This window comes from Peromyscus eremicus, chromosome 3, assembly GCF_949786415.1.
Source record: "Peromyscus eremicus chromosome 3, PerEre_H2_v1, whole genome shotgun sequence".
In the NCBI taxonomy this organism is placed as follows: Eukaryota; Metazoa; Chordata; class Mammalia; order Rodentia; family Cricetidae; genus Peromyscus; species Peromyscus eremicus.
Window position 1 is genome coordinate 53,809,601 of NC_081418.1, and position 24,472 is coordinate 53,834,072.

General features: G+C 39.0%; 2 protein-coding genes and 1 pseudogene across 2 annotated transcripts; all 3 read left to right on the plus strand.

Annotated features, from left to right (window-relative positions):
• Nucleotides 1-671: 671 nt before the first annotated feature.
• LOC131905794 (olfactory receptor 2A14-like) lies at nt 672-1,604 on the plus strand. The gene has a single exon (XM_059256608.1). It carries the CDS (start codon nt 672-674, stop codon nt 1,602-1,604), a length of 933 nt encoding a protein of 310 aa, XP_059112591.1.
• A 4,292-nt stretch (nt 1,605-5,896) lies between these two features.
• On the plus strand, nt 5,897-6,819 carry LOC131905795 (olfactory receptor 2A12-like; annotated as a pseudogene).
• A 16,180-nt stretch (nt 6,820-22,999) lies between these two features.
• LOC131905796 (olfactory receptor 2A14-like) lies at nt 23,000-23,929 on the plus strand. The gene has a single exon (XM_059256609.1). The coding sequence runs from the start codon at nt 23,000-23,002 to the stop codon at nt 23,927-23,929; it is 930 nt and encodes a 309-aa protein (XP_059112592.1).
• The last annotated feature ends 543 nt before the right edge of the window (nt 23,930-24,472 follow it).

A 24,472-nucleotide genomic window follows, 5' to 3' on the forward strand; every position in this document is an offset into this window, starting at 1 on the left:
TGTACACAGAAGAAAGAAAAGCCCAGGAAATGAAGTGAAAATACCTACTCCACTTTGTCAAGACTGTCTCTCTTCAGACCATGTGAGCGGTCAAGACTCTCATACTGAAATGAATCCAGAAAAAGGGAATTCTCCAAAATATATGTGTGCATATTTGAATGTGAATCCTCTTACACACTAAAACACATTGTACTGTGTTAACATTTTATTTTATATACTGATATGGACATGTTCATACTTATCTTTTTAAATACATTGATTGATTGATTGATTGATTGATTGAGTTACATATGTGTGTACACACACGTGGAAATGCCCCCAGAACACATGTGGAAGTCATAGGACAACTTGTACAGTTGGTTCTCTCTTTCTATCATGTGGATCCAGGAGACTGAACTTAAGTTGTCAGTCTTGGCAGCAAACAGCTTTACCCACTGAACCATCTCACTGGCCTTTTCTCTTAATATCCTAAGCATACAACAGAACATTTCCTTCATTTTGATAATTAAAGTAAAGTATGTTTTGTAACATCTGAAAACAAAACCCAATACTCCATCCCAGATGATGTATTTCAAAATGTTTTCCCTATCATAATCATTAAATACTTTGTATCTTTGATTATTCCACAGCTCTGACCTTTTGGGTCTGAACTAGGTCTTTTCCACAGGAGAATGAGAGGCAACCAGACATGGATCACGGAGGTCACTCTACTGGGATTCCAAGCTGATGTCGCTGTGGAGTGTTTCCTTTTTGGGCTTTTCTCTCTCTTTTATTCCTTTACCCTTCTTGGGAATGGGGTTATCCTTGGAATAATATGCCTGGACCACAGACTGCACACACCTATGTACTTCTTCCTCTCACATCTGGCCATTGTTGACATGTCTTATGCTTCCAACAATGTCCCCAAGATGCTGGCAAATCTCGTGACTAAAAGAAGAACCATCTCCTTCATCCCATGCATGATGCAGACATTCTTGTATTTGGCCTTTGCTCACATAGAGTGCCTGATTTTGGTAGTGATGTCCTATGACAGGTTTGTGGCCATCTGTCACCCCTTACACTATACTGTCATCATGAGCTGGAGATTGTGCACTGCCCTGGCTGCTGCTTCCTGGATATTTAGCTTTCTCCTGGCTCTGGTCCATTTAGTCCTCATCCTGAGACTGCCCTTCTGTGGACCTCATGAAGTCAATCACTTCTTCTGTGAAATCCTGTCTGTCCTCAAGCTGGCCTGTGCTGACACAACACTCAACCAAGTCGTCATTTTTGCAGCTTGTGTGTTCATCTTAGTGGGACCATTATGCTTGGTGTTGGTCTCCTACACACGCATCCTGATTGCCATCCTGAAGATCCAGTCAGGGGAAGGCCGAAAGAAGGCCTTCTCTACCTGCTCCTCCCACCTCTGTGTGGTTGGGCTCTTCTTTGGCAGTGCCATCGTCATGTACATGGCCCCCAAGTCTCAGCACCCTGAGGAGCAGCAGAAGATCCTTTCCCTGTTTTACAGTCTTTTCAACCCCATGCTGAACCCTCTGATCTACAGCCTAAGGAACGCTGAGGTCAAGGGTGCCTTGAAAAGAGCACTGTGGAAGGAGAGACCAGCATGAGAGACATCAAAGAACAATTCGGATAGATGATTTTGCTTTCTGTCCAATACAGCAGTTGGCATTCTTTTGCCCTTTCTATTATAAATACTCTCTTAAAACAGAATACTATGGATTCATAGACATAGGCCAAAGATATAATACTTTAAAAAAAAAAACATGCGTTTTGTTTGGTCCCTGGCTTCTGAAGTTTGGTATAATAAGCCTATATCTCTTAGATTTAGGAGCCAGAATCTGTACTATGTGTCTTAAGCACTCAGAGATTAAGACTGTGACATTGGGAGAGTTTCCCCCTCCCTGCCCATAATTTTCATCAGAGTAGGGCCAGTTGATTAGTAACATAAGTACCTATGAGACCAAAGTGAACTATGAATGGCACATAAAGTAAACTCCTTAAAATAACAGTAAAATTATGATCCAGCACATTTGTGCAAGATTAGCAAAGCAGCTGCACAGCCACTCTACAAAAAAAAAAATATATACACGTACCTGGTAAACATACAGTTCTATTTCTTACCATTAGTCAATAAGAAGTTGGAAGTTAAAGCTAACATGGGATATTACTGAAATGATTAAAACAAAAGATAAAATCACTGAATTTGGGGACATCCAATATTAATCATTGGGGAACAGTCAAAATTGACAGTTTTAATATAGCATAGAAACATATAACCTAGATCACATGGCACACAACCCCCAGATTACATGGCACACATCCCCCAGATTACGTGATACACAACCCTAGGTTACTTGTTAGTGATTTTTCTTTGAAAAGAAGGAAATGAGAACTTACAACTTGAAGGGCCAGCTTTTCTGACACAATAATCCAATGTCAAAAAAAGTAGCTGTAGGTGACACATGGCTGCATTTCAATGAACTCCCTTTACAATAACAGGTTGCCAGTCAAATAGTTTCCAGATAATTGCAGATCCTTGCCATATAGATGTACACCTAGTACAGGTCCATGTACTTCAAAATCAGTGCCCTCACTATGGTTGGGTGCTGCAAGCCGCAGAAATGTGAAGTAGGAATTCAACTGACTATGGCAAAGCTAATACCTGGAAGAAGCCAAGGGCCCTTCCAGAGGATAAAGCTAAGACTTAAGGAGTCTTGGTGATATTGGCTTTTGGATATTGGCTGATTCCTGCAATTAATTTCTTGTGTGCTATTGTAGCTTTTCAATTTAATTCTTTTTCTAAGAACAGTGTGTTTGAATCATTCATTGAGCACAATTTCCCCTATACAATTTGGGGTATTTGGATAACATCTCCCAACTGTACACCTTTCTGTAATTATTGTCATTAGCAACATCCAGCCAGGATCATCTCCAGATGAAAGTATTTTATCTGAGGCACCTCCCAGACTTTCCAAGAACAGACTGCAGATAGATAAGCATTCCAGAATACCTGTTAGTTCCAGAGAGAATGAAAAAATTTACATTGAGACAAACACTGGGGCCAGGTAGATGTGCTAATTAAGCTTAACCCTCCTTTCTTCTAAGAGCTACCTTTAGTTCTAGATCTCCCTTTAATTCAGAACTAAAGGGCTTTTACATACCAGGTACATCTAGCCATGATGCAAGTTGCCTAGCTACCAAGCACATTTTCTCTTGAGAGGTGCTACCTGTTCATCTTGCTTTAAGAAACACCTTGATTCAGAGAACTTACTGCCCTCTCACCTTGTATGTTACATTAATAGTTATTCTCACACTCAGTTCTTACTCGTTTATTCCTGAACAGAAAAGATAACAGACAGGGCTGGAGAAATGGCTCAGTGGTTAAGAGTACTGGCTGCTCTTCCAGAGGACCTGAGTTCAATTCCCAGCACCCACATGGTGCCTCACAACCATCTATAATGGGATCTGATGCCTTCTTCTGTCATGCAGACATGCATGCATATAGAGCACTCATATAATAAAATATATAAATAAACAAATCTTTTTTAAAAAAAAGAAAGAAAGAAAATGTAACAGACACAGCCACTCTTGATTTCTTTGCCTGTTTCACGAATTATAAAAATTTGAGGTAGGCACATTCCTAGGCAGCAGAGGCATTATTCCCTTGATGGAAAAGTAAGGTGTCAAGTGTCACTGGGCCAATGGCTTCATTATTCACAGTGTTTCCTCCAGAACCCAGGGCAGAATGGGAGCTGGCCCTGTACCCAAGGGCATGAGTTAAGTATTGATGAAATACAAATTGTATAACTTTGTTTATGGCTCAAACAAGCAAAGACCATAGCTAAAAATACTTACTACCGATGGTCCTGTAACAAAGAGCCGTGATATTCACACAATCAGTAAACCTATCAAATTTATATTTCTAAAACATTATAACATTTATGTTTTCTGGAAAGCAACAGGCAACAGATAATTGCAAACTTTGAGATGCTTATATTTTAGCACCTGCAATTTCATTTCTGAACACACCCTCAGGAAATCATCAGCTGGAGAAGCATCTACGTTTGTATGACTCTCAGTGCAATAAACATGAGAGAAAGATGAACTAAGAATGTCTGAAAATGTCAAGTAAGTTGTGAGATAAAACGCTGCACTACCTTAATACACTTGTAATATTAGATAGAGTTTAATATTCCTTTCTATGTGTATTTTATTTATATGTTTTTAACAAATGAATTTTATACTCTGCTAAGTGAAAATGATAGCTGAAATGGCTATAATTCTATTATATTTCTATTTTATGGTATATACATGTATGTGGGTATCTATATGTTGCTATAAACATTTAGATAATTTCAATATAATCAGTGGATATTGAACTGTCACACAATTTAAAATTAAAATCAGCATATTATTGAAAATAGACCAAAAGGGACAACACAAGTTTTGATTTTGTTAAGTGGCTTTGCCATCTGTCCCTTTCATGTCCCCTTGTTTCACTCTGATGGCTAAAGAAGCCTCAGAACTTCCACAGAGACCTCTCAAGCAAGAGCAACCACCAGTTCCATTTTTTCCCCTCTGATCTTCCCAGGATGCGTTGAACCTGCACAACTGTTGTCATGGCAACACCAGATAAGGAAGAAAGTGATCAGGGAATTTCATGGTACTCTATGCTGTCAAAGATGTTTCAGTATCACTTTCCTTAAGTTTACATATTTACTCTGTGTGTGTGTGTGTGTGTGTGTGTGTGTGTGTTTGTATAAAGCATGTGTGCATGAGCAATAGTGCAAGTGTGCACATCAGAGTAAAAACTTGAAGGAGTTGGTGCTCTCTTTCCACCATGTGGGTCCGGGGCATGGAATTCAGACCATCAGGCTTGGCTGCAGGTGCTTGTACCCACTGAGCCACCTCATCAGCTCCAACAATGTCTTATAAATAAAAAGTTCTGTCATACTGGAAATTAAGATCAACTCTGTGACTTATATCACTATATAAAACGCAATAAAATAAATCAACAAGAATGCAGTTATAAAGGAGCAATAATCTTTACTGCAAACTCTGGCAACGCATTTCCTTTTTAAGTTTCTTATATGTATACATGGTAGAAATCTCACATTAAATGGTATTTGAGATATTTGTCTGTGTCCACACAGGTAGTCAAGGAATTCTTTGAGTTATGCATGAACTACAGCATCAAGTGCAGATGAAGAGGTAAAGGAAGTCCTTACATCTAGAACCAGTAAACTATCAACAGGTGCCAGAAGATCCTCCCTAGGAGTACTAGCAAACAACTGGAAAGGCAGCTCACACATAATTTTGATAAAAGTAGACAAATGATAATTTATTTAAAACAAATTTCTTATCTGAAATGCTTGAGTAGAAAACGTGAAAGGGGAAACATTTGTGTGGGCATGCCCATGAAAAACAAGTGATGTCCATCATCTTGAACACTACCTAAAAAGGCAGCCTAGCAATGGTACCTGAATCATGTTACTCTTCAAGCTATATAAATGACTAGGAAACTCATCAGAAAGGGAAATGAGAACACAGGAATTCTCCCAAATAGCATGTGTGTGCATGTATGTATATGTGCCCTCTTATACAGGATATATTAAAATAGAACCTATTGGGTTAACATTTTATTACACATAGGATGTGTGTGTGTGTGTGTGTGTGTGTGTGTGTGTGTGTGTGTTTTCATATTACTCCATCAGTGCACCAATATTTGTATTCATGCTATGTTAGTTCTTGCAAAGTGTCAGAAGATAAATCTTAGGAAATCCCTCTTCAGTAATACATTTCTGAATACTCTCCCTGGAATAGTCAATAACTATGTTGTATCTTTGCTCCACAGTTCTTACTTTTATCTTGAATCGAGTCTTGTCTTTGCCAAAAGAAGATGGGAAGCAATCAGACATGGATCACAGAGGTTACCCTGCTGGGGTTCCAAGTTGATCCCACATTGGATTACTTCCTCTTTGCAATATTTTCTGTCTTCTATACCTTCACCCTGTTGGGGAATGGAGTCATCCTTGGAATAATACCCATGGTCCCAAGGCTGCACACCCCCATGTATTTCTTCCTCTCACACCTGGCCATCCTTGACTCGTCCTATGCTTCCAATAATGTCCCTAAGATGGTGGCAAATCTCGTGACTAAATGAAGAACAATCTCCTTCATTCCATGCATGATGCAGACATTCTTGTATTTGACTTTTGCTGACATAGTGTGTCTCATTTTGGTGGTAATGTCCTATGACAGGTTTGTGGCCATCTGTCACCCCTTACACTATACTGTCATCATGAGCTGGAGATTGTGCACTGCCCTGGCTGCTAGTTCCTGGATATTTAGCTTTCTCCTGGCTCTGGTCCATTTAGTCCTCATCCTGAGACTGCCCTTCTGTGGACCTCATGAAGTCAATCACTTCTTCTGTGAAATCCTGTCTGTCCTCAAGCTGGCCTGTGCTGTCACAACAATCAACCAAGTCGTCATTTTTGCAGCTTGTGTGTTCATCTTAGTGGGACCATTATGCTTGGTGTTGGTCTCCTACACACGCATCCTGATTGCCATCCTGAGGATCCAGTCAGAGGAGGGCCACAAAAAGGTCTTCTCTACCTGCTCCTCCCACCTCTGTGTGGTTGGGTCTTCTTTGGCAGTGCCATCGTCATGTACATGACTCCCAAGTCTCAGCACCCTGAGGAGATCCTTTCCCTGTTTTACAGTCTTTTCAACCCCATGTTGAACCCCCTGATCCACAGCCTGAGGAATACTGAGGTCAAGGGTGCCCTGAAAAGGATTCTGTGGAAGGGGAGGCACGTGTGAGAAACATCCTGGGGAGGGAGAGGCTCTACCCCTTGTAAAATTTGATGCCTGTCATTTTTTTCGCCCTTTCTAGAATATATGTTACCTTACAATGGACTATTATGTACTCTCATTTAAAAACTGAAGAACATGTAAAACTAAAGATAGTGGAAAAATAGATGAAAGCCTTAATTACTTACTACAAATATATTCACAGAAAAAGCACAAGACCAATAAGTATAAAAATGCCTACTTTCTTAATGTTAGACTTCTTTAAAATTACAAAATCATCATTAAGAAATGGAACATGAGGCTATAGACCAAATAATGAGATTCATACCAAATTTTGTCTGTTTTTGAAACAGAATAAAACTATGTAGAGCAAGCTGACCTCACACTTGAAATCATCATTCTGCCTCTGCCTCTATAGTGAGGACCTAATAAGCTTTCAACACTATGCCCATCTCATACTACCTAGTATATAAAAAGCATTCAAATGAGTAATACATAAAAAATAGCTTATAAAAAAGAGCAAAGCAGTTGAATTGTCTTCTCAATATGAACACAATAGTTGATAAGCACAAGGGCTGGTGCTCATCACCATTAGTCAACAAGAAAATGTGAAGTACATCACCATGATACACCATTTTATGCCCAACAGAGTGTTTAAGCATTTTAATAGTTTATTCACCTTGAGAACTATCAGAAACATATCCCCAACAGTGAGAAGCAATCCATACTACTAGATAATAAATACTGGAAGTGTGTTAACCTATTACACACACAAAAGAACATTTGTATTTTAAACTGTGGGTCTCAACTCCACCTGGAGACACTCAACTGAATGTGGTGCTGGAAAGAAATTGGCAACAATAAAAGGTTTCTACATCACTATAGCCTTGGTTCTGAACACACAGTCTGTGCACATGCCATCATACCAAATAATGTCAGTGAACGCTGCCTGAATTCTCAAATCCAAGATTAATGTACATCATGAGTTACAGTGTTTTCACCAAACAAAGATTTCAGCTCTTATAGAAGTAATTGTTTAAATATAGAAAACAAAGACTTCTAATATTTTCCTGCCCTCATTACTCAGTATAAAATTAGTATATCTTTTAATTTTATTGTGTTAGAATAATAGAGTCTAAAAGCTGCTATTTGAGTTGCTAGCTTGAGTTTCATAAAAAATAGTTACATGAACTTTGGCTTGAAATTAGAACAGAATTGCTAACAATTGCTGGTATGGCTCTAAACATATATCTGCCAGTTTTCTACATATTTATGCAAAGCTACATTCTCACCAATGTCAGCCATAAAATCAAAATACTGTTCTACTCTCAAAATATTGAAGAGCTCTGTGTCCTGTGGTATCAAATACCCCAAGTTTCAATTCTTTATGTAAAAAAAAAATGATTTATATAATTAGTAGGCAAATTTGGTTCTGACTTTAATAAATGATAAAATTATATGTCTCCCTCAAAATTGTTTTAGAATAAATTTCTTTATGATTGCTTATAATTGCATTTTGATTTATGTAACTGTTTTATGTACCTATTCACCTGGGGTCATATAAATTTTCTTGACGCAAAGGAATCACATTGGGAAAAGTTTAATCAGACAACCTCTAGACCAACTCAAGTTTTCTATAAACAAAGAAAATACTTGAGTTTGAGGATGATATTCCTGGTAATAACCCATCTATGGCAAAGGCATCCACAGATAACATGTGTGTGAATGGGTGCTGATATATTCTAATAAAACCTTATTTACAAAACAAATGGTATGGCTGATCTAGTGGGTCACAGGGAGGAATTTTGTTGAGTCCCCTGGATTTTGAATCTAGTCTAGTCCCTCTTAGTTCAAGTGATAGTCCATAAAAAGTGAGTCAGGGTCATTAAGAATAGATAAAGACTCCATTATCACTTTGAAGCCACTCTGGACTGAGGATTCTTTCTCTAGATAACCTCTAAAACTTACCAGGATTCAATGGCCTATGAACTATAAATGTTCATTGTTGATCCATTGAATTTATCTATTAACCATCTAACCAAATAAAGAAACAGCTGATGCAAATTAAGTTTTAAATAGTAAATTTGACAGAATATTATGCTCTGGGATGTTCTGTATGCTGTGAATATGTGTTGCTCTGATTGGTTGATAAATAAAATGCTGACTGGCCAGTAGCCAGGCAGGAAGTATAGGCAGGATAAGCAGAGAGGAGATTTCTGGGAAGAGGAAGGCAGAGTCAGGAGGTGTCAGCCTGCTGTCCAGGGAGCAGGATGTAATAACACACAGGTAAAGCCACGGAAAATGTGGTGACATATAGATTAACAGAAATGAGCTGAGTTTAAGTGTAAGAGCTAGTCAGTAGTAAGCCTGAGCTAATGGCCGAACAGTTTTAATTAATATTAAGTCTGTGTGTGTTTACTTGGGTTTGAGTGGCTGTGGACTGGTCAGGACATAGGAAAACTTCCAGCTACAATATTATATTTTACTAATATTGTACTTTTCAAGATTTGCTATTTTTCTTCTTATTTCTTATTATTTTTGAGACCCACTGAATTTAACCAGGGCTGTCCGCATGACCATGAAAATGGAGCTTTGTAATGGAGCCTGCTAGGCTTGCCAGTGGAGAGATATATGAAGATACTCACACTCTCTTGCCATATTCTTTCAGTAGCCAATAGTCCAACAGGGATAGGTAGGTTCTCATGAGCCCCTCTCCCATCTATAACTGGCTGCTGGCAGGTCTGGTCTTGTACAGGGAACTGCAAATGCTTCCAGTTCAGGACTGCAATGGCTGTACCATGCCCAGAAGACAGAATTCCACCTCCCTCAACCCTATATTCCAGCTCTTACACTTCTTACAATCCTTCTTCTGAAATATTCCTTGAGCCTTAAGAAGGTAGAATGTCTCTTTTAATCAGCACCCTGAACAGCCAAGAATTTCTGCATTCATAACTCAATGTAAAATGAAGTTTTCCTGATGATGGGTGAAGGTAATCTTTTGTCTACAGTTATAAAAGTGGATGACAATATAGCTAAACACATGGTAGTAAGTTCTCTTTTAGGGCGGGCCTATGACCTCCACAGTCACAGTTTTTTTCTACCAAGTTTTTGGTACCAGGCTTAAGGTATCACCTGCAGAGCAGGCCAAGTCCAATCAGAGAAAAGTTCGTGATCCCTTAACAGTCATATCACTACTTCATGAGGAGGCACATCTTTCCTGGTAGGTTGGTATTGTGGTTCATGAAGCTCACAGCCATATTAGACTGCTGAGGCTTTTTCTTCTATGCAAAACTAGGACCATATTATGACACCTTGTTGTCCACAGTAGGCTATTCAAGATTATTATATGGTTCTCAAAAGAAGACTTAAAATTTTGTTAATTCCATTCATTTCATTTGGTAAAAATACAAAACACTATCTTTAGTCCTTTCTGAGACATAAGAAGTCATTTTTTAAAATTTCTTGTAGGACAGTGCCTTAGGGTTTTGTTGCTGTGAAGAGGCACGGTGACCCCAGCAAGTCTTATAAATGAAAACATTTAATTGGGGCTGGATTACAGTTCAGAGGTTTAGTCCATTATCATCATGGCCAGAAACATGGTGGCATGCAGGCAGACATGTAAAGAAGGAGCTCTGAGAGTTCTACATCTTGATCTACAGGCAGCAGGAAATGAATGTTACACTAGACCTGACTTGAACATTGCGGTCCAAAAGCCCACCCCCTAGTGATGTGCTTCCTCCAACAAAAGCACACCTACTCCAACAAAGCCACACCTCCTAATACTACCACTCCCTATGAGCCTATGTGGCCCATTTTCTTTCAAACCACCACAAAAAGAGTAACAAGAAAAATTATGAAAAGTAAAAAACAAACATTTGCCAGGATAGTCAGGGGTACACAGTGAGACACTACGAAAAAAATCACTAAGCACACTCTTGAGTCTTACTAACAGCATTCTAGCAAGGTAGAGGCCAATCAAAGCAGAAATAATTGCAAAGGGCTTCATGAGTGTGATGAATGATTAAGACTTAAATTTTCTGTGTGTTTGTGTCTTGCTTGAATGTATGTCTGTGCCTAGCATATGTGTGTGGTACCCACAGAGGCCAGAATAAGGCCTCAATTTCTCTGGAACTGGAGTTACAGGAAGTTGTGTTTCAGCATGTAGGAAACAGGAATTGAACCTAGATCCTCTGTAAGAGCAGCCAATGCTCTTAACTGTGGAGCCACCACTATAGCCCCATGGATTGGGTCATTGAAGTCAGGGCATTAACAAGTTTAAGTGTAGGAGGATTTTTTGTTTGTTTTGTTTTGTTTGCTTTGTTTGAAGACTGGACAACTATTTTATTTATTGAAAAATGTAAACTTGAGTCTCATATATTCTTTTTCAAATAAATTTGTTTATTTACTTAATTGATATCCCGCCTGCAGTTTTCCCTCCCTCCTCTCCTTCCAGTCCCTCCACCCCACCCCCTTCTGTTCCCACCACCCAATCCACTCCTCCTCCATTTTTGTTTATAAAAGGACAGTTCTCACATGACTGTCAACAAAACATGGCATAACAATTTGCAGTAAGACTAAGCACCTCCCTATGTATTAAGACTGGGCAAGGTGACCCAGTATGAGGAGTAGGGTCCCAAAAGCCTGTAAAAGAGTAGGAGATAGGCCCTGTTCCCAAGAGTGGAAGGTTTTATGGAGGAAACCTGAAAGAAGCTGAGAGTAATTTCACCAATAAGGTCAGTGGCCAGGCACTCTATTTGCTATAATGATTATTTTCAAATCAGAAATATCTCATTGGATTCCTGTTAAATACTTTTTCAGTGCTCTACCAAAAATAATAGATGTAATTTTTATTTCAAGTTGCTCCTTCAACCACAGATTAAGAACTAAATTATGAGTAGATGTGTCAGGATTAAGAGCTGGAAATATTTTATAATTCTTTGACTTAACTGCTTAATGGGTGAGTGACATGGTTTAAATAAAAATGGCCCCCATAGGCACATATATTTGAATGCTTAGTCACCAGGCAGTGGCACTATTTGAAAGGATTAGAAGGGTTATGAGGTGTGGCTTTGTTGAAGGAATTATACTATTGGGGTTGGTCTTGGAGGTCCAAAAGCCCATGCCAAGCCCAGAATATCATTCTCTGCCTAAAGTTCAGGATATAAACTCTCAGTCACTTATCCAACACCTACCTGCATGTCACCATGCTTCCAGTCATGATAATAATGGATTAAGCCTATGAAACTGTAAGCAAGTGTCATTTAAATGTTCTCTTTTTTAAGAGATGACTTGGTCATGGTATCTCTTCACAGCAATAGAACAGTGACTAAGATAGTGGGCAAGACTCATTTTACCCACAGACTCTAACCCAAGAATGGAATGACTTCAGAGCTGTTGTGGATGTCAGACACACAAATAAAATAAAGAGATAGGTGAGGTACAGACAAGTGTCAACTTAAAGTGTGCTTATGATTTGAGAGGTGTGGGATAGTTATTTTGTATCATCTCATCTACTGTGAGAAATCTATTTCTCTGATGATATCTTACTAGGATCCATAAAGAGACCTTCACTATCGAAGGTGACACCAGACAAAGAGCCATAAAGACTGATAAAATATGTACTAATAGATATTAACTTATGGCAAGATTTGATTTTTTTCTTCTGAGCCAGAATCTAGCTTCTGGCTAATCCCCATATCATCTAACCCCAGGCAAGTACATATAAACTGCCCTGTGGGAATACTAAAAAGCAAAGAGACATGGGAAATGACAGTCCCCAATTGGCATATTCTTCACTTCTCTCTAGAGTGTTATGGCTTCATCACCACAAGGCCCCATTCCCTGGATCATTATTTTTTTGTCTGTAGGGAAGGATCTGGATTCAAAGGGTGATAAGCAAAGTTTTCACTTGCAAAAGCAAGTCCATCACAATACTCAGAGATCTGAACCTTGGCTTCTCTAGATGAGGCTTAGAAGAGAAGAATCCATCCAAGTCTATCTCACTTTCTTCCTTCCCTATTTGGGGTTTCTTCTAAGTGCGTGACTACACTTGAAGAAAAAATTGAAGCTTATGCCACTGTAAGTAAATGTGGCTTAGTTTTGTTTTGTTGTTTGTTTATTTGTTGGGTTTTAGATTTTTGTTTGTTCATTTTGTTTTGTTTTGTCGTCTGAGGATGAGTTACAGAAGAAAAGTGGGATAGAGGTCAGTTAAATACTTGGCTTGAGGTCATAGTGAGGTGTCTAGCCCCAGCCTGGGTATGACCAGGGTCTTGAGTATTGGATTGTATAGGATTTGTTGACTGTTCCTTTGTGTCCCTCTGTTCTTCTCAGCTCCTTCACCTACACCCCATGGCTGCTCTTGCCAGGGAACAGTATCAGAAAGATATAAAGAGAGGATTTGGTCTGGTTGATGAACCTCAAAGATTGTATGGCACAGGGTCCTCTCCTCCCAGATAGACACTGGAATCCCAGGAGTTTTGGGGTTTATGGGTCCTTAACCTCATTCTCGTGCCTCTGATCACTGCTTTCCCTGTGCATCCATGAAAGCATCATCTCCTCCATAGGACACACTTCATTGTGTGGTGAGGGAGATAGATGGCTTCTTCGTCAGAGAACCCAGTGGCTGTGGCAGGAACATTCTCTTATGTTCCTCATTTTATAAAGGAGTTATTAAATGCATAACATATTTCCTTGTGGTTTTTGGATCTTGAAGCTACTCACCAACAATATGTATCAATCTCTAATAATAGTCATCACATGTAAGCATTTAGTTAAAGGTTGTGATAATTTAACTCATTTGATCTATGAGAGAGAAAAAGGAGAGGTAGAAACAGAGAGAGTGGGGGAGACAGAAAAAAAAGAGACTCATTTTATGAGGTCAGTTTTTTTGTCTATCCCATCTTGTAGATGGAGGAACTATGGCAAGAAGTGGCACAGAGAAATCACAAAGATAGTATTCATAAAGACATGGATTGAACTCAGGGAGGAGAGGTCTATAGTCTTTAAGTACTCTCTGATCATAATTAGTACTAAGCCAATGTCAGAATTTCTCAGAGCATAGAAAGATTTGACAAATGTCTGCTGCCTGGACTCTATCTTTAATGAACTCAGAACTCATGTACTGAGACATTGACTAGCAGAAATCCTTCATTTGAGTCAATGTTAAGTTTCTTAAATATTTCCCATTTCATTTCCCCAAACTATTTACTCTCCTGCCAGAATTTTCTGTATGTTTTTTTAATATTGGATTTTGGTCACTCAATATATTCTTCAAAGGTGTTTGTAATTATAATTTTAAAACATAAATATGAAGGCATAAATTGAAATAAAAGTTAGTGATTTAACTAAAATTTAAGATAAATTAAAAGAAAAATAATGTGTTTGCGGAAGTCTTTGAAATTACAGGACAATGACATTGCACTTCCACTTCCAATCATCTTGATTCTTCCTTCAAATTTGTACTCTCATTGATACTGTTATTGAAAACTAATGTTTATTATCTTCACAATGAGTACCAGTGCAATTGTATTTCCCCTCCTCCTCCTCCTCCTCCTCCTCCTCCTCCTCCTCCTCCTTCTCCTCCACCTTCTCCTCCTTTTCCTCCTCCTTCTCCTTCTCATCCTCCTCTCCCTCCTCTTCCTCCTTCTCCTTCTTCTTCTCTTCCTCCTTCTCCTCCTTCTTCTTCTTCTCCTCCTCCTTCTTCTTCTTCTTCTCCTCCTCCTCCTCTCCCTCCTCCTCCTTCTCCTTCTTCTTCTCTTCCTCCTTCTCCTCTTTCTCCTTCTTCTTCTTTGCCATTTCCGTGTCTATCGTCACACTTTAATACAACATAATGAGGCTTAGACAGGACACTGTATTTCCTAGAACACACCACTCAGAATCAAGAAGAGAACGGCGGTCTGACCAGTTTATCAACCACGTGGCCTTCAGTCACACTCAGTATCAGATATTCTATCATTGCTAAAGTTATCATGTCAGAGAAGAACTCAGAAATAAATCCATAAAGCTTTTTCCTCTGTGTGTTGCTAAAGATGTTCTTTAGTAGCTATCTATCATTTCAGAGATCTAGTTACTCATCATATCTTTCTCAGGGGGCTAGGGGCCATTCATTATATGTCTTCCTGATCTCTGAAACCTAAGATGCAAGTTCATAACAACAGGTAGTAGGTAAGGATATTTCCACCTTTCACTGTGTTGCTCCGTCTTTGTTGGCTTTACAATTGAGTGTGTGTGTGTGTGTGTGTGTGTGTGTGTGTGTGTGTGTGTTCAGTGGGTGTGGTCACCACTGTGGACTTGTCTTTTCATTCTCTTTGTTACAAAACCTGAAAAGTACAAATTGATGCTGACCTTACATATGGTTTAGATTGGTTCAGAGCTGATAAAATTATTTCACTAAAAATCTTTTGTGCCCCTATTTATGTCTGACTTTCAGGAATTGCTCATCAAAAATACAACATGTAAGATCTTAGACTTTATGTAGGTATACAACATCATTCTTGTATATTTGCCATGAAAGCTGAATGAAACTGTCTAGGGAAATAAACAAGCCTAATTGGGATACCTCTCTCTTAAGACAAGGTCTCACTATGTAGCTTTGGCTGTCCTGGCACTCACTATACAGGCCAAGATGGCTTTGAACTCATGTGAAACTGTGCCCAACTATAAGCCCAGATAAAAGGGGCCTAATCAGAAGGGAAAGAGAGGAGAAAAAAGAGGGTTTGGAGGGACAATTTGCTCAAACTACATTATACATTTGCATGAAAATGTCCTTAGGAAGCTTAGGACTCTGTGCAATAAATACATGCCAAGAAAAAGACACATGGAAAACTCTAATGCATGTTAATGTAATGGTGAACTTAGATGAATCAAACAATGTTATTAGATTAAAAACTTGCATTTTGACTCATGAACTATCTGAGTACCTGTGCTTGATGCAGCAAGGACTTAACTACACCTCAGATAATGAGCTTCTGCAGACATAAAATGCTTGTGCCTCTGGAAGGCTCAGAAAGGTCTTGTTGGGCTCTTTGAGCTTGACTCAGCAGGACAGTACTGCAATTCCTGCTGTGTGTCTAAAACATTTCCAACCTCTGTTCTGTCACTAAATGTATGCTATGCAGTAAGTCAGACAGATTTGCATCTTATATATCTGCCAAATAGAATATTAAATATCAATATGTGCTCTTTGTATTCTTCTCATACAAGTACAATACAAAATAAGCCTGTGTGAAGCCAAAAGAACATCAATCTGCTGAATAAAATCAACCCCACTATATGTGACTGACTACAAGTTTTACTGGCCAAATTCAGCTTTTGTTTATTGGAGTTCAAGTGAAACATCTACACAAGACCTTGGAAGTTAACTCAAGATAACACCTTTTAAAAAGTGATCAAAGCTGTATCAGCACAGAAACACTCAGGTTCACAAATAGAATTAAAGTCCCTTTCACAAGCAATACCACTGTAGTGAAATCAAATGTGACCATTATCAGGCACACTGATCAACTTCAGAAACATAGGCAGAGGGAAATCACAGAGGCAAAACATGTCCCAGGTCTACAGCAGTGTCTAGACAAAGAAGAGGACTTCACAAACAGACCTGGAGTTCAGGATTCTATACTTTTCCAGAGAACAAAGTTATAAGAGTGACAGTCTCTATTGCTCCAGATTTTACATTTCATACACTCTTGATTCCTGTTTCTGTTCTTTTTATTTCTAACTTGAAATCCTTGGAAGCTACATATCAGACAGGGAGCTTAAAGACACTGAAATGTACATCTCTGATTGACAAAGATCAGGCTTGTTGACCTATGCCAATTCAGGTCTGTTGTGTGCTGTTGCCTTCAGTAACATTCATCAGGTACTGAAATCATGTCCAACCTGATTTCAGATCCATTTCCACTGTCAATCAATAGGAAATCTTGACCATTGTGTCTACCGGTATAACTTGGAAAAGATTTTCTTCTATTTTATAAAAATAAATGTAATTAAAGGTTCCTATTTATTTTTTCTTGATGAGGGCTAACATTTTCATAATAAAAAGACATTTTTTTCTCTACTTAAAGCTTTCATTAAATCTCAGATAGGACACTCTAATTAAGCATAGTGAGAATTACTACTAAAATAACATGAATAATGTGAAATTTTATTTACATAGTATGTTGTAGATTTTTCTAAAATAGAAATGCTCAGTTTTTCAGCTTAATATTTCATGTTTATTAGAAAAAAGGGAAAACAATTTATTTAGAAGGTAAGTCCCTGTAAAGTCTTACTCTGTAGAGATAATCAGTGTAAACAGATGCACATTTTACTTTCAATGTTGTTTATAAATTTACATAAGGTAAAAAGATGAACATAAATATGCTGGTATAAACTATATATCATATCATATGTAACCACATATTGACTATATGTAGATAATTGTACATTTCTCTATATTGGGTCAGAAAGATTGCTTAGTGGTTAAAAATATGTATTTCTCTTACCAAGGACCCAAGTATCATTACCAGAACTTATATCAGGTGACAGACAACTGCTTGTGACTTCAACTCCAGGGAATGCAGTACAGTCTAAACTCCATGGGTACCTGCACACGAGAGGTGCACATAAACTCATACAGACACACATATGTATAAATAAAATAAACAATTTCTGACTTTTAATTATCTTTTAATTGCTGCATATTTCTAGTCAAATATATTTAATCTACTACCAACTGAATTTTTTATGTCAATTCCATTTAAAAGAAATAATTATGTGCTACAGTTAATACATACAATCTCTTCTCCATGCTGGTACACTGAATTCTTTTTCTTTCCTGACCCCTACAAGTACTTCCTATCCAGGGAATTTGTCTTCACTGTTCTCTACTGTCTTCAGTGCTGGGAATGGTGTGCCTGTGTTTCTGAGCAGGATATTGACCCCACCCCTCCTTTTAAGTTACACTTACACTTTATTTGAAGTTAGAAACTTTCTGACCAATCTCACCTAAAACCACCATTTGTAGCCAGACTTGGTGGCATCCACTTGAGTCCCAGCTACTCAGGAGGTTGAGATAGAAGCATCATTTTAACCCAGGAGTTGGAGTCAACCTGTGCAACATAGTGAACTCAGTTCTTAAGAACAGATCCCTTTAAATTGTATGGTTTTCTCTGCTTCGTCCTACTTAATTCATTCTTAGTTCTTTTTACACTTGATTATTCAGATAACTTGCTTTTTCCTGGTGATGTGAGAGTGGTAATGATCCAGGAGTAGTCTCTACTTAAATTGAGGTGGGGAGAATATATTGAGGGATACAGGAATCAGGTAGAAATCGACATTAAATGTTCTGCTAGTGAGAAAAACATATCTTTAACAAAAATTTTATACAAATTAAAATGGCAACAACTAGTCCAAAATAAGCAAAAATGATCTGGAAATGCTTAGAAGACAAAAAAAAGAGCCAATAGAAGGTGTTCCTGTTATCTTTCTTTGTTTCAAAAATCATTAAATTGGCAGAGGCCGATGGAGAGGTACAGGTATATTTCAAAGCAATCACACCCAGTGCTACCAAAGATTTCATCCCTATTTGGAAGTGTGACAGACCAGAACCACACTAGCAACCACTTCTGCACTTCCTATTGTCCAGATTATATCTTCCCATGCTCAATTATTTCTCCAGAGCCAGTACAGAGTGGAAGCAGATCTTGTACTCAGGGACATTTATTAAGTGATTGATGATATACAAATGCAAACCCCACAAAATATTCACTCGATAAATTAATAAGGACTATTGGCTTTTCTTGTGTGATATTCACAATGTTGAGTGCTGAACCTGGGGCTCGTGCCTGTTAGATGAACACACTACCACTGAGTGAGAGCTCTAGTTATAAATTAGCAAAGACAGGACTAGAGCACCATGTGGAAAAGAGGCATGGTGCACACCATCAGCAAGATGTGAAATTGCTTCAATCTTCCACAGAGAATGTTGGAGAAAACTGTATGTTAATACTTGTGGAATTTCTTTTCAATATATCCTAAGGAAATACTCATGAGCATAGGTAAAACTTGAAAATATCAGAATATTTACTTCAAGAATATTAAAAAGAAGAAAAATGGGAAACTATAATTAAATAAATTGTTCTTGTTTGAGTAACAAGCATGTCATAGAAATTGTTCCTTTTATTAAGTGAAAAAATTACTCTATTTGTGGTTGATATATTGTGCACCCTAATAAAGCTTACCTGAGGGTCAGAGAACAGAGCAGCCACTAGATTAGACATAGGGGCCATACAGTGGTGGTACACATACCTTTAATCATATCACTCAGGAGACAGAGATCTGTCTGGATCTCTGTGAGTTCAAGGCCACATTGGAAACAGAGCCAGGTGTGGTTGCACACACCTTTAATCCCAGCAATTGAGATCTCATGTCTTTGCTTGGGAAGGGACACATGCCTTTAATCCCAAGAAGTGATGTCAGGAAGCAAAAAGGTATATAAGGCGTGAAGACCGGGAACTAGAAGTTTTTAGGCAGTTCAACTGAGACCCTCAGGGGTGAGGACTCAGAGGCTTTTAGTCTGAAGATTTGAGGAAACAGGATCAATTGAGGAGTTGGCAAGGTGAGGTTGGCTGTGGCTTTTTCTGTTTCTCTGGTCTTTCAGCTTTCACCCCAATACCTGGCTCCGGGTTTTTTTTTTTTAATTAATAAGACCATTTAAGATTTGTGTTATATCTATTAATATAATCCAACTTGTAATGTATAGCTTGAGGCTCTAAATATTTTAAATTAAAAAAAAAAACTCTTTGGGTTTAAAATGTTGACACGATTTAATAGAACTAAGGTTGTTTCTATGGGGTGATGATGTGGATAAAATGTAATGTGACAGCACATATCCAGTAGACTTTTTAAGTGATATTTTCTCCCATCCCTTTTATCACCCACCTCTGTATTCTGGCTGGACAGACCCAAAGCCCTCTAAGAAAAAGCTCTCTAAAGTGAATTAACCTTTAATTCCAACTCTTAGCATCATTGTAAGTGTCCCAGGATGAATCTGAACAACAACAGGTGCTGGCAAGTTAATGGGTGATGAGGAAAAGGATTTGGTGGCTGGCTGACTTGCCAAACTGCAAAGACACTGAAGACAAAAAATGATGACACATCAGAACATTAGTTAGGCGCTGTCCTTATATTGTTATATTAAGGAAAAGAACCAAACAAAATGTAATTAAAATGAAGTTATCATTTTACTGTTAGTGTAGACTGCTTTCCCTTTTTGAGCACTTTATCTAAAGAGATTCAGAAGGGCAAATGTTGAATTGTACAGTCATGCATCATTTAATGACAGGTATGGTCTGAGAAATCTACATTAGGTGATTCTGTCATTGGGTGAGCACCACCAAGTGTACATCACAAACTAAGATGCAATGACTTCATTAGGAGAGATGACTTCATGGGACCACCACCTGTATAGACATCAATGCACCAGACATGGCCACACTTAAGACGTGTTTGTGCCCATTGTACATGCCCAAGTATTCTTTAAATTATGACTAAATTATGTATTGGGTATTGGTGAAGAAATACACAAAAGTCAAAATAAAGCAACAAATACTAAAGATGGGGACAAATAAGCCTTGAATGCTGCTGAAGAGGAAAGTGCTGTGGGATGGTCTGTATGTCAAATGTGTTGCTGATTGGTCAAGAAATAAATCACTGATTGGCCAGTGGCCAGGCAGGAAGTATAGGCGGGACTAACGGAAAGGAAAATTGAGAGAACAGGAAGCTGGGTGAGGGAGACACTGCCAGCCGCCACCATGACAAGCCGCATATGAAGATCCTGGTAAGCCACAAGCCATGTGGCAAGGTATAGATTTATAGAAATGGATTAATTTAAGCTGTAAGAACAGTTAGCAAGAAGCCTGCCACGGCCATACAGTTTGTAACCAATATAAGTCTCTGTGTTTACTTGGTCGGGTTTGAGCGGCTGTGGGACTGTTGGGTGAGAGAGATTTATCCTGACTATGGGCCAGGCAGAAAAACTCTAGCTACAAATGGCGCCCAACGTGGGGCAAGAGTTTCCACCTAAAACCTGAGTAAAAAGATTCTAAAATGCAGCTAAAAACAACTCCTAGTTGTTTCTTTTAAGCTAGCGGCAGCCTGCGTGTTTAAGCTGCTACTGGCAGGTTCCTAGCTTGTGCATGCTCGACCTGCAGTATGGCGGGAATGAGGCCTCTGCAAGTGGCACATTAAGCTGTGTGGTGGATTTAGCCTTTGCTAGTAAAAAAAAAAAAAAAAAAAAAAAAAAAAAAAGGTTGTTTCTGGGCTACACGCTGCTTTGATAGAAGCATAGACCCACTATTTCTGAGAGTTGATGGCTCCCAGAGCTGGCGGGAAAACGTACCACCGCCATGTTGGGAAGCTAAAGTGGGCGGAGCCAGCAGCGCCGTTTTAGGCTTAAAAGGCTGCAGTTTAAAGCATAGGCTCAAGCTAATATAAAAAAATAAGCCACGTAAAGATGGCTACCACACAGAGAATCTGGATTATGTTCTCTTTGATATTCGTAACTGAAAAAAAACATTTGATTGCAAAAGCTGTTGAGTTATGCCAAAATGTATATTTTAAAGGTACCTTGACTTCAAAATCTGGATATAAGGATATGTTGCTTTGGAAAGGAGGCTCTGCTTTTGCTCCCACAGAAAGCCAAAGGCTATGGATTTGTTCCAGATTAAGATATATCAGGTTTGACCAGCCAAGACCACCTAAAAGGTCTCCGATGGCACCAAGGCCCAGATGATCCAACATCCAAAACCATTTCAAGGCAACTGGCTCAGACGATACACCCTCATGGACTACTCCATAATCCTAAAATATTCTTTATGTCCCCATAAGATACAGTGCACCCCTCCAACAAGAAGTAGTAAGAAAAGCTACACCCAAATTCCCAAATATACCAAGCTGACTTTGGAGATATGTAAAGGTTAAAACCTTCCTTTTTAAGAAAAGAAAAGGGGAAGTGCTGTGGGATGGTCTGTATGTCAAATGTGTTGCTGATTGGTCAAGAAATAAATCACTGATTGGCCAGTGGCCAGGCAGAAAGTATAGGCAGGACTAACAGAAAGGAAAATTGAGAGAACAGGAAGCTGGATGAGGGAGACACTGCCAGCCGCCACCATGACAAGCCGCATATGAAGATCCTGGTAAGCCACAAGCCATGTGGCAAGGTATAGATTTATAGAAATGGATTAATTTAAGCTGTAAGAACAGTTAGCAAGAAGCCTGCCATGGCCATACAGTTTGTAACCAATATAAGTCTCTGTGTTTACTTGGTCGGGTTTGAGTGGCTGTGGGACTGGCGAGTGAGAGAGATTTATCCTGACTGTGGCCAGGCAGGAAAACTCTAGCTACAGGAAAGTCTTAAGTTTTAAAGAAAGTACAACATTGAGGTTATTCAGACATATGCACTAAGCATGGGAGCAGCTGAGAGGTTTAGGGGGAAAGTACATGAAGAGCAGAGGGACTTAATCATGTCAGAACTGTACACAGAAGAAAGAAAAGCCCAGGAAATGAAGTGAAAATACCTACTCCATTTTGTCAAGACTGTCTCTCTTCAGACCATGTGAGCAGTCAAGACTCTCATACTGAAATGGAACCAGAAAAAGGGAATTCTCCAAAATACATGTGTGCATATTTGAATGTGAATCCTCTTACACACTAAAACACATTGTACTGTGTTAACATTTTATTTTATATACTGATATGGACACGTTCATACTTATCTTTTTAAATACATTGATTGATTGATTGATTGATTGATTGATTGATTGAGTTACATATGTGTGTACACACACGTGGAAATGCCCCCAGAGCACATGTGGAAGTCATAGGACAACTTGTACAGTTGGTTCTCTCTTTCTATCATGTGGATCCAGGAGACTGAACTTAGGTTGTCAGTCTTGGCAGCAAACAGCTTTACCCACTGAACCATCTCACTGGCCTTTTCTCTTAATATCCTAAGCATACAACAGAATATTTCCTTCATTTTGATAATTATAGTAAAGTATGTTTTGTAACATCTGAAAACAAAACCCAATACTCCATCCCAGATGATGTATTTCAAAATGTTTTTCCTATCATAATCATTAAATACTTTGTATCTTTGATTATTCCACAGCTCTGACCTTTTGGGTCTGAACTAGGTCTTCTCCACAGGAGAATGAGAGGCAACCAGACATGGATCACGGAGATCATTCTACTGGGATTCCAAGCTGATGTCGCTGTGGAGTGTTTCCTTTTTGGGCTTTTCTCTCTCTTTTATTCCTTTACCCTTCTTGGGAATGGGGTTATCCTTGGAATAATATGCCTGGACCACAGACTGCACACACCTATGTACTTCTTCCTCTCACATCTGGCCATTGTTGACATGTCTTATGCTTCCAACAATGTCCCCAAGATGCTGGCAAATCTCGTGACTAAAAGAAGAACCATCTCCATCCCATGCATAATGCAGACATTCTTGTATTTGGCTTTTGCTGACATAGAGTGTCTGATTTTGGTGGTAATGTCCTATGACAGGTTTGTGGCCATCTGTTACCCCTTACACTACACTGTCGTCATGAGCTGGAGATTGTGCACTGCCCTGGCTGCTGCTTCCTGGATATTTAGCTTTCTCCTGGCTCTGGTCCATTTACTCCTCATCCTGAGGCTGCCCTTCTGTGGACCTCATGAAATCAATGACTTCTTCTGTGAAATCCTGTCTGTCCTCAAGCTGGCCTGTGCTGACACAACACTCAACCAAGTCGTCATTTTTGCAGCTTGTGTGTTTGTCTTAGTGGGACCGTTATGCTTGGTGTTGGTCTCCTACACACGCATCCTGATTGCCATTCTGAAGATCCAGTCAGGGGAGGGCCGAAAGAAGGCCTTCTCTACCTGCTCCTCCCACCTCTGTGTGGTTGGGCTCTTCTTTGGCAGTGCCATCGTCATGTACATGGCCCCCAAGTCTCAGCACCCTGAGGAGCAGCAGAAGATCCTTTCCCTGTTTTATAGTCTTTTCAACCCCATGCTGAACCCCTTGATCTACAGCCTGAGGAATGCTGAGGTCAAGGGTGCCTTGAGAAGGGCACTGTGGAAGGAGAGACCAGCATGAGAGACATCAAAAAACAACTCGGATGGATGATTTTGCTTTCTGTCAAATACAGCAGTTGGCATTCTTTTGCCCTTTCTGTTATAAATACTCTCTTAAAACAGAATATTATAGACTCATAGACATAGGCCAAAAATATAATACTTTAAACAAAATATGTCTACCTATAGTCATTAGTCCCCGGCTTCTGAAGTTTGGGATAATAAGCCTATATCTCTTAGATTTAGGAGCCAGAATCTGTACTATGTGTCTTAAGCACTCAGAGATTAAGACTGTGACATTGGGAGAGTTTCCCCCTCCCTGCCCATAATTTTCATCAGAGTAGGGCCAGTTGATTAGTAACATAAGTACCTATGAGACCAAAGTGAACTATGAATGGCACATAAAGTAAACTCTTTAAAATAACAGTAAAATTATGAACCAGCACATTTGTGCAAGATTAGCAAAGCAGCTGCACAGCCACTCTACCAAAAAAAAAAAAAAAATACACGTACCTGGTAAACACACAGTTCTATTTCTTACCGTTAGTCAATAAGAAGTTGGAAG

Coding starts and splice junctions, on each gene's coding strand:
- LOC131905796 (XM_059256609.1), top strand. CDS start 23,000: ATGAGAGGCAACCAGACATGGATCACGGAGATCATTCTACTGGGATTC.
- LOC131905794 (XM_059256608.1), top strand. CDS start 672: ATGAGAGGCAACCAGACATGGATCACGGAGGTCACTCTACTGGGATTC.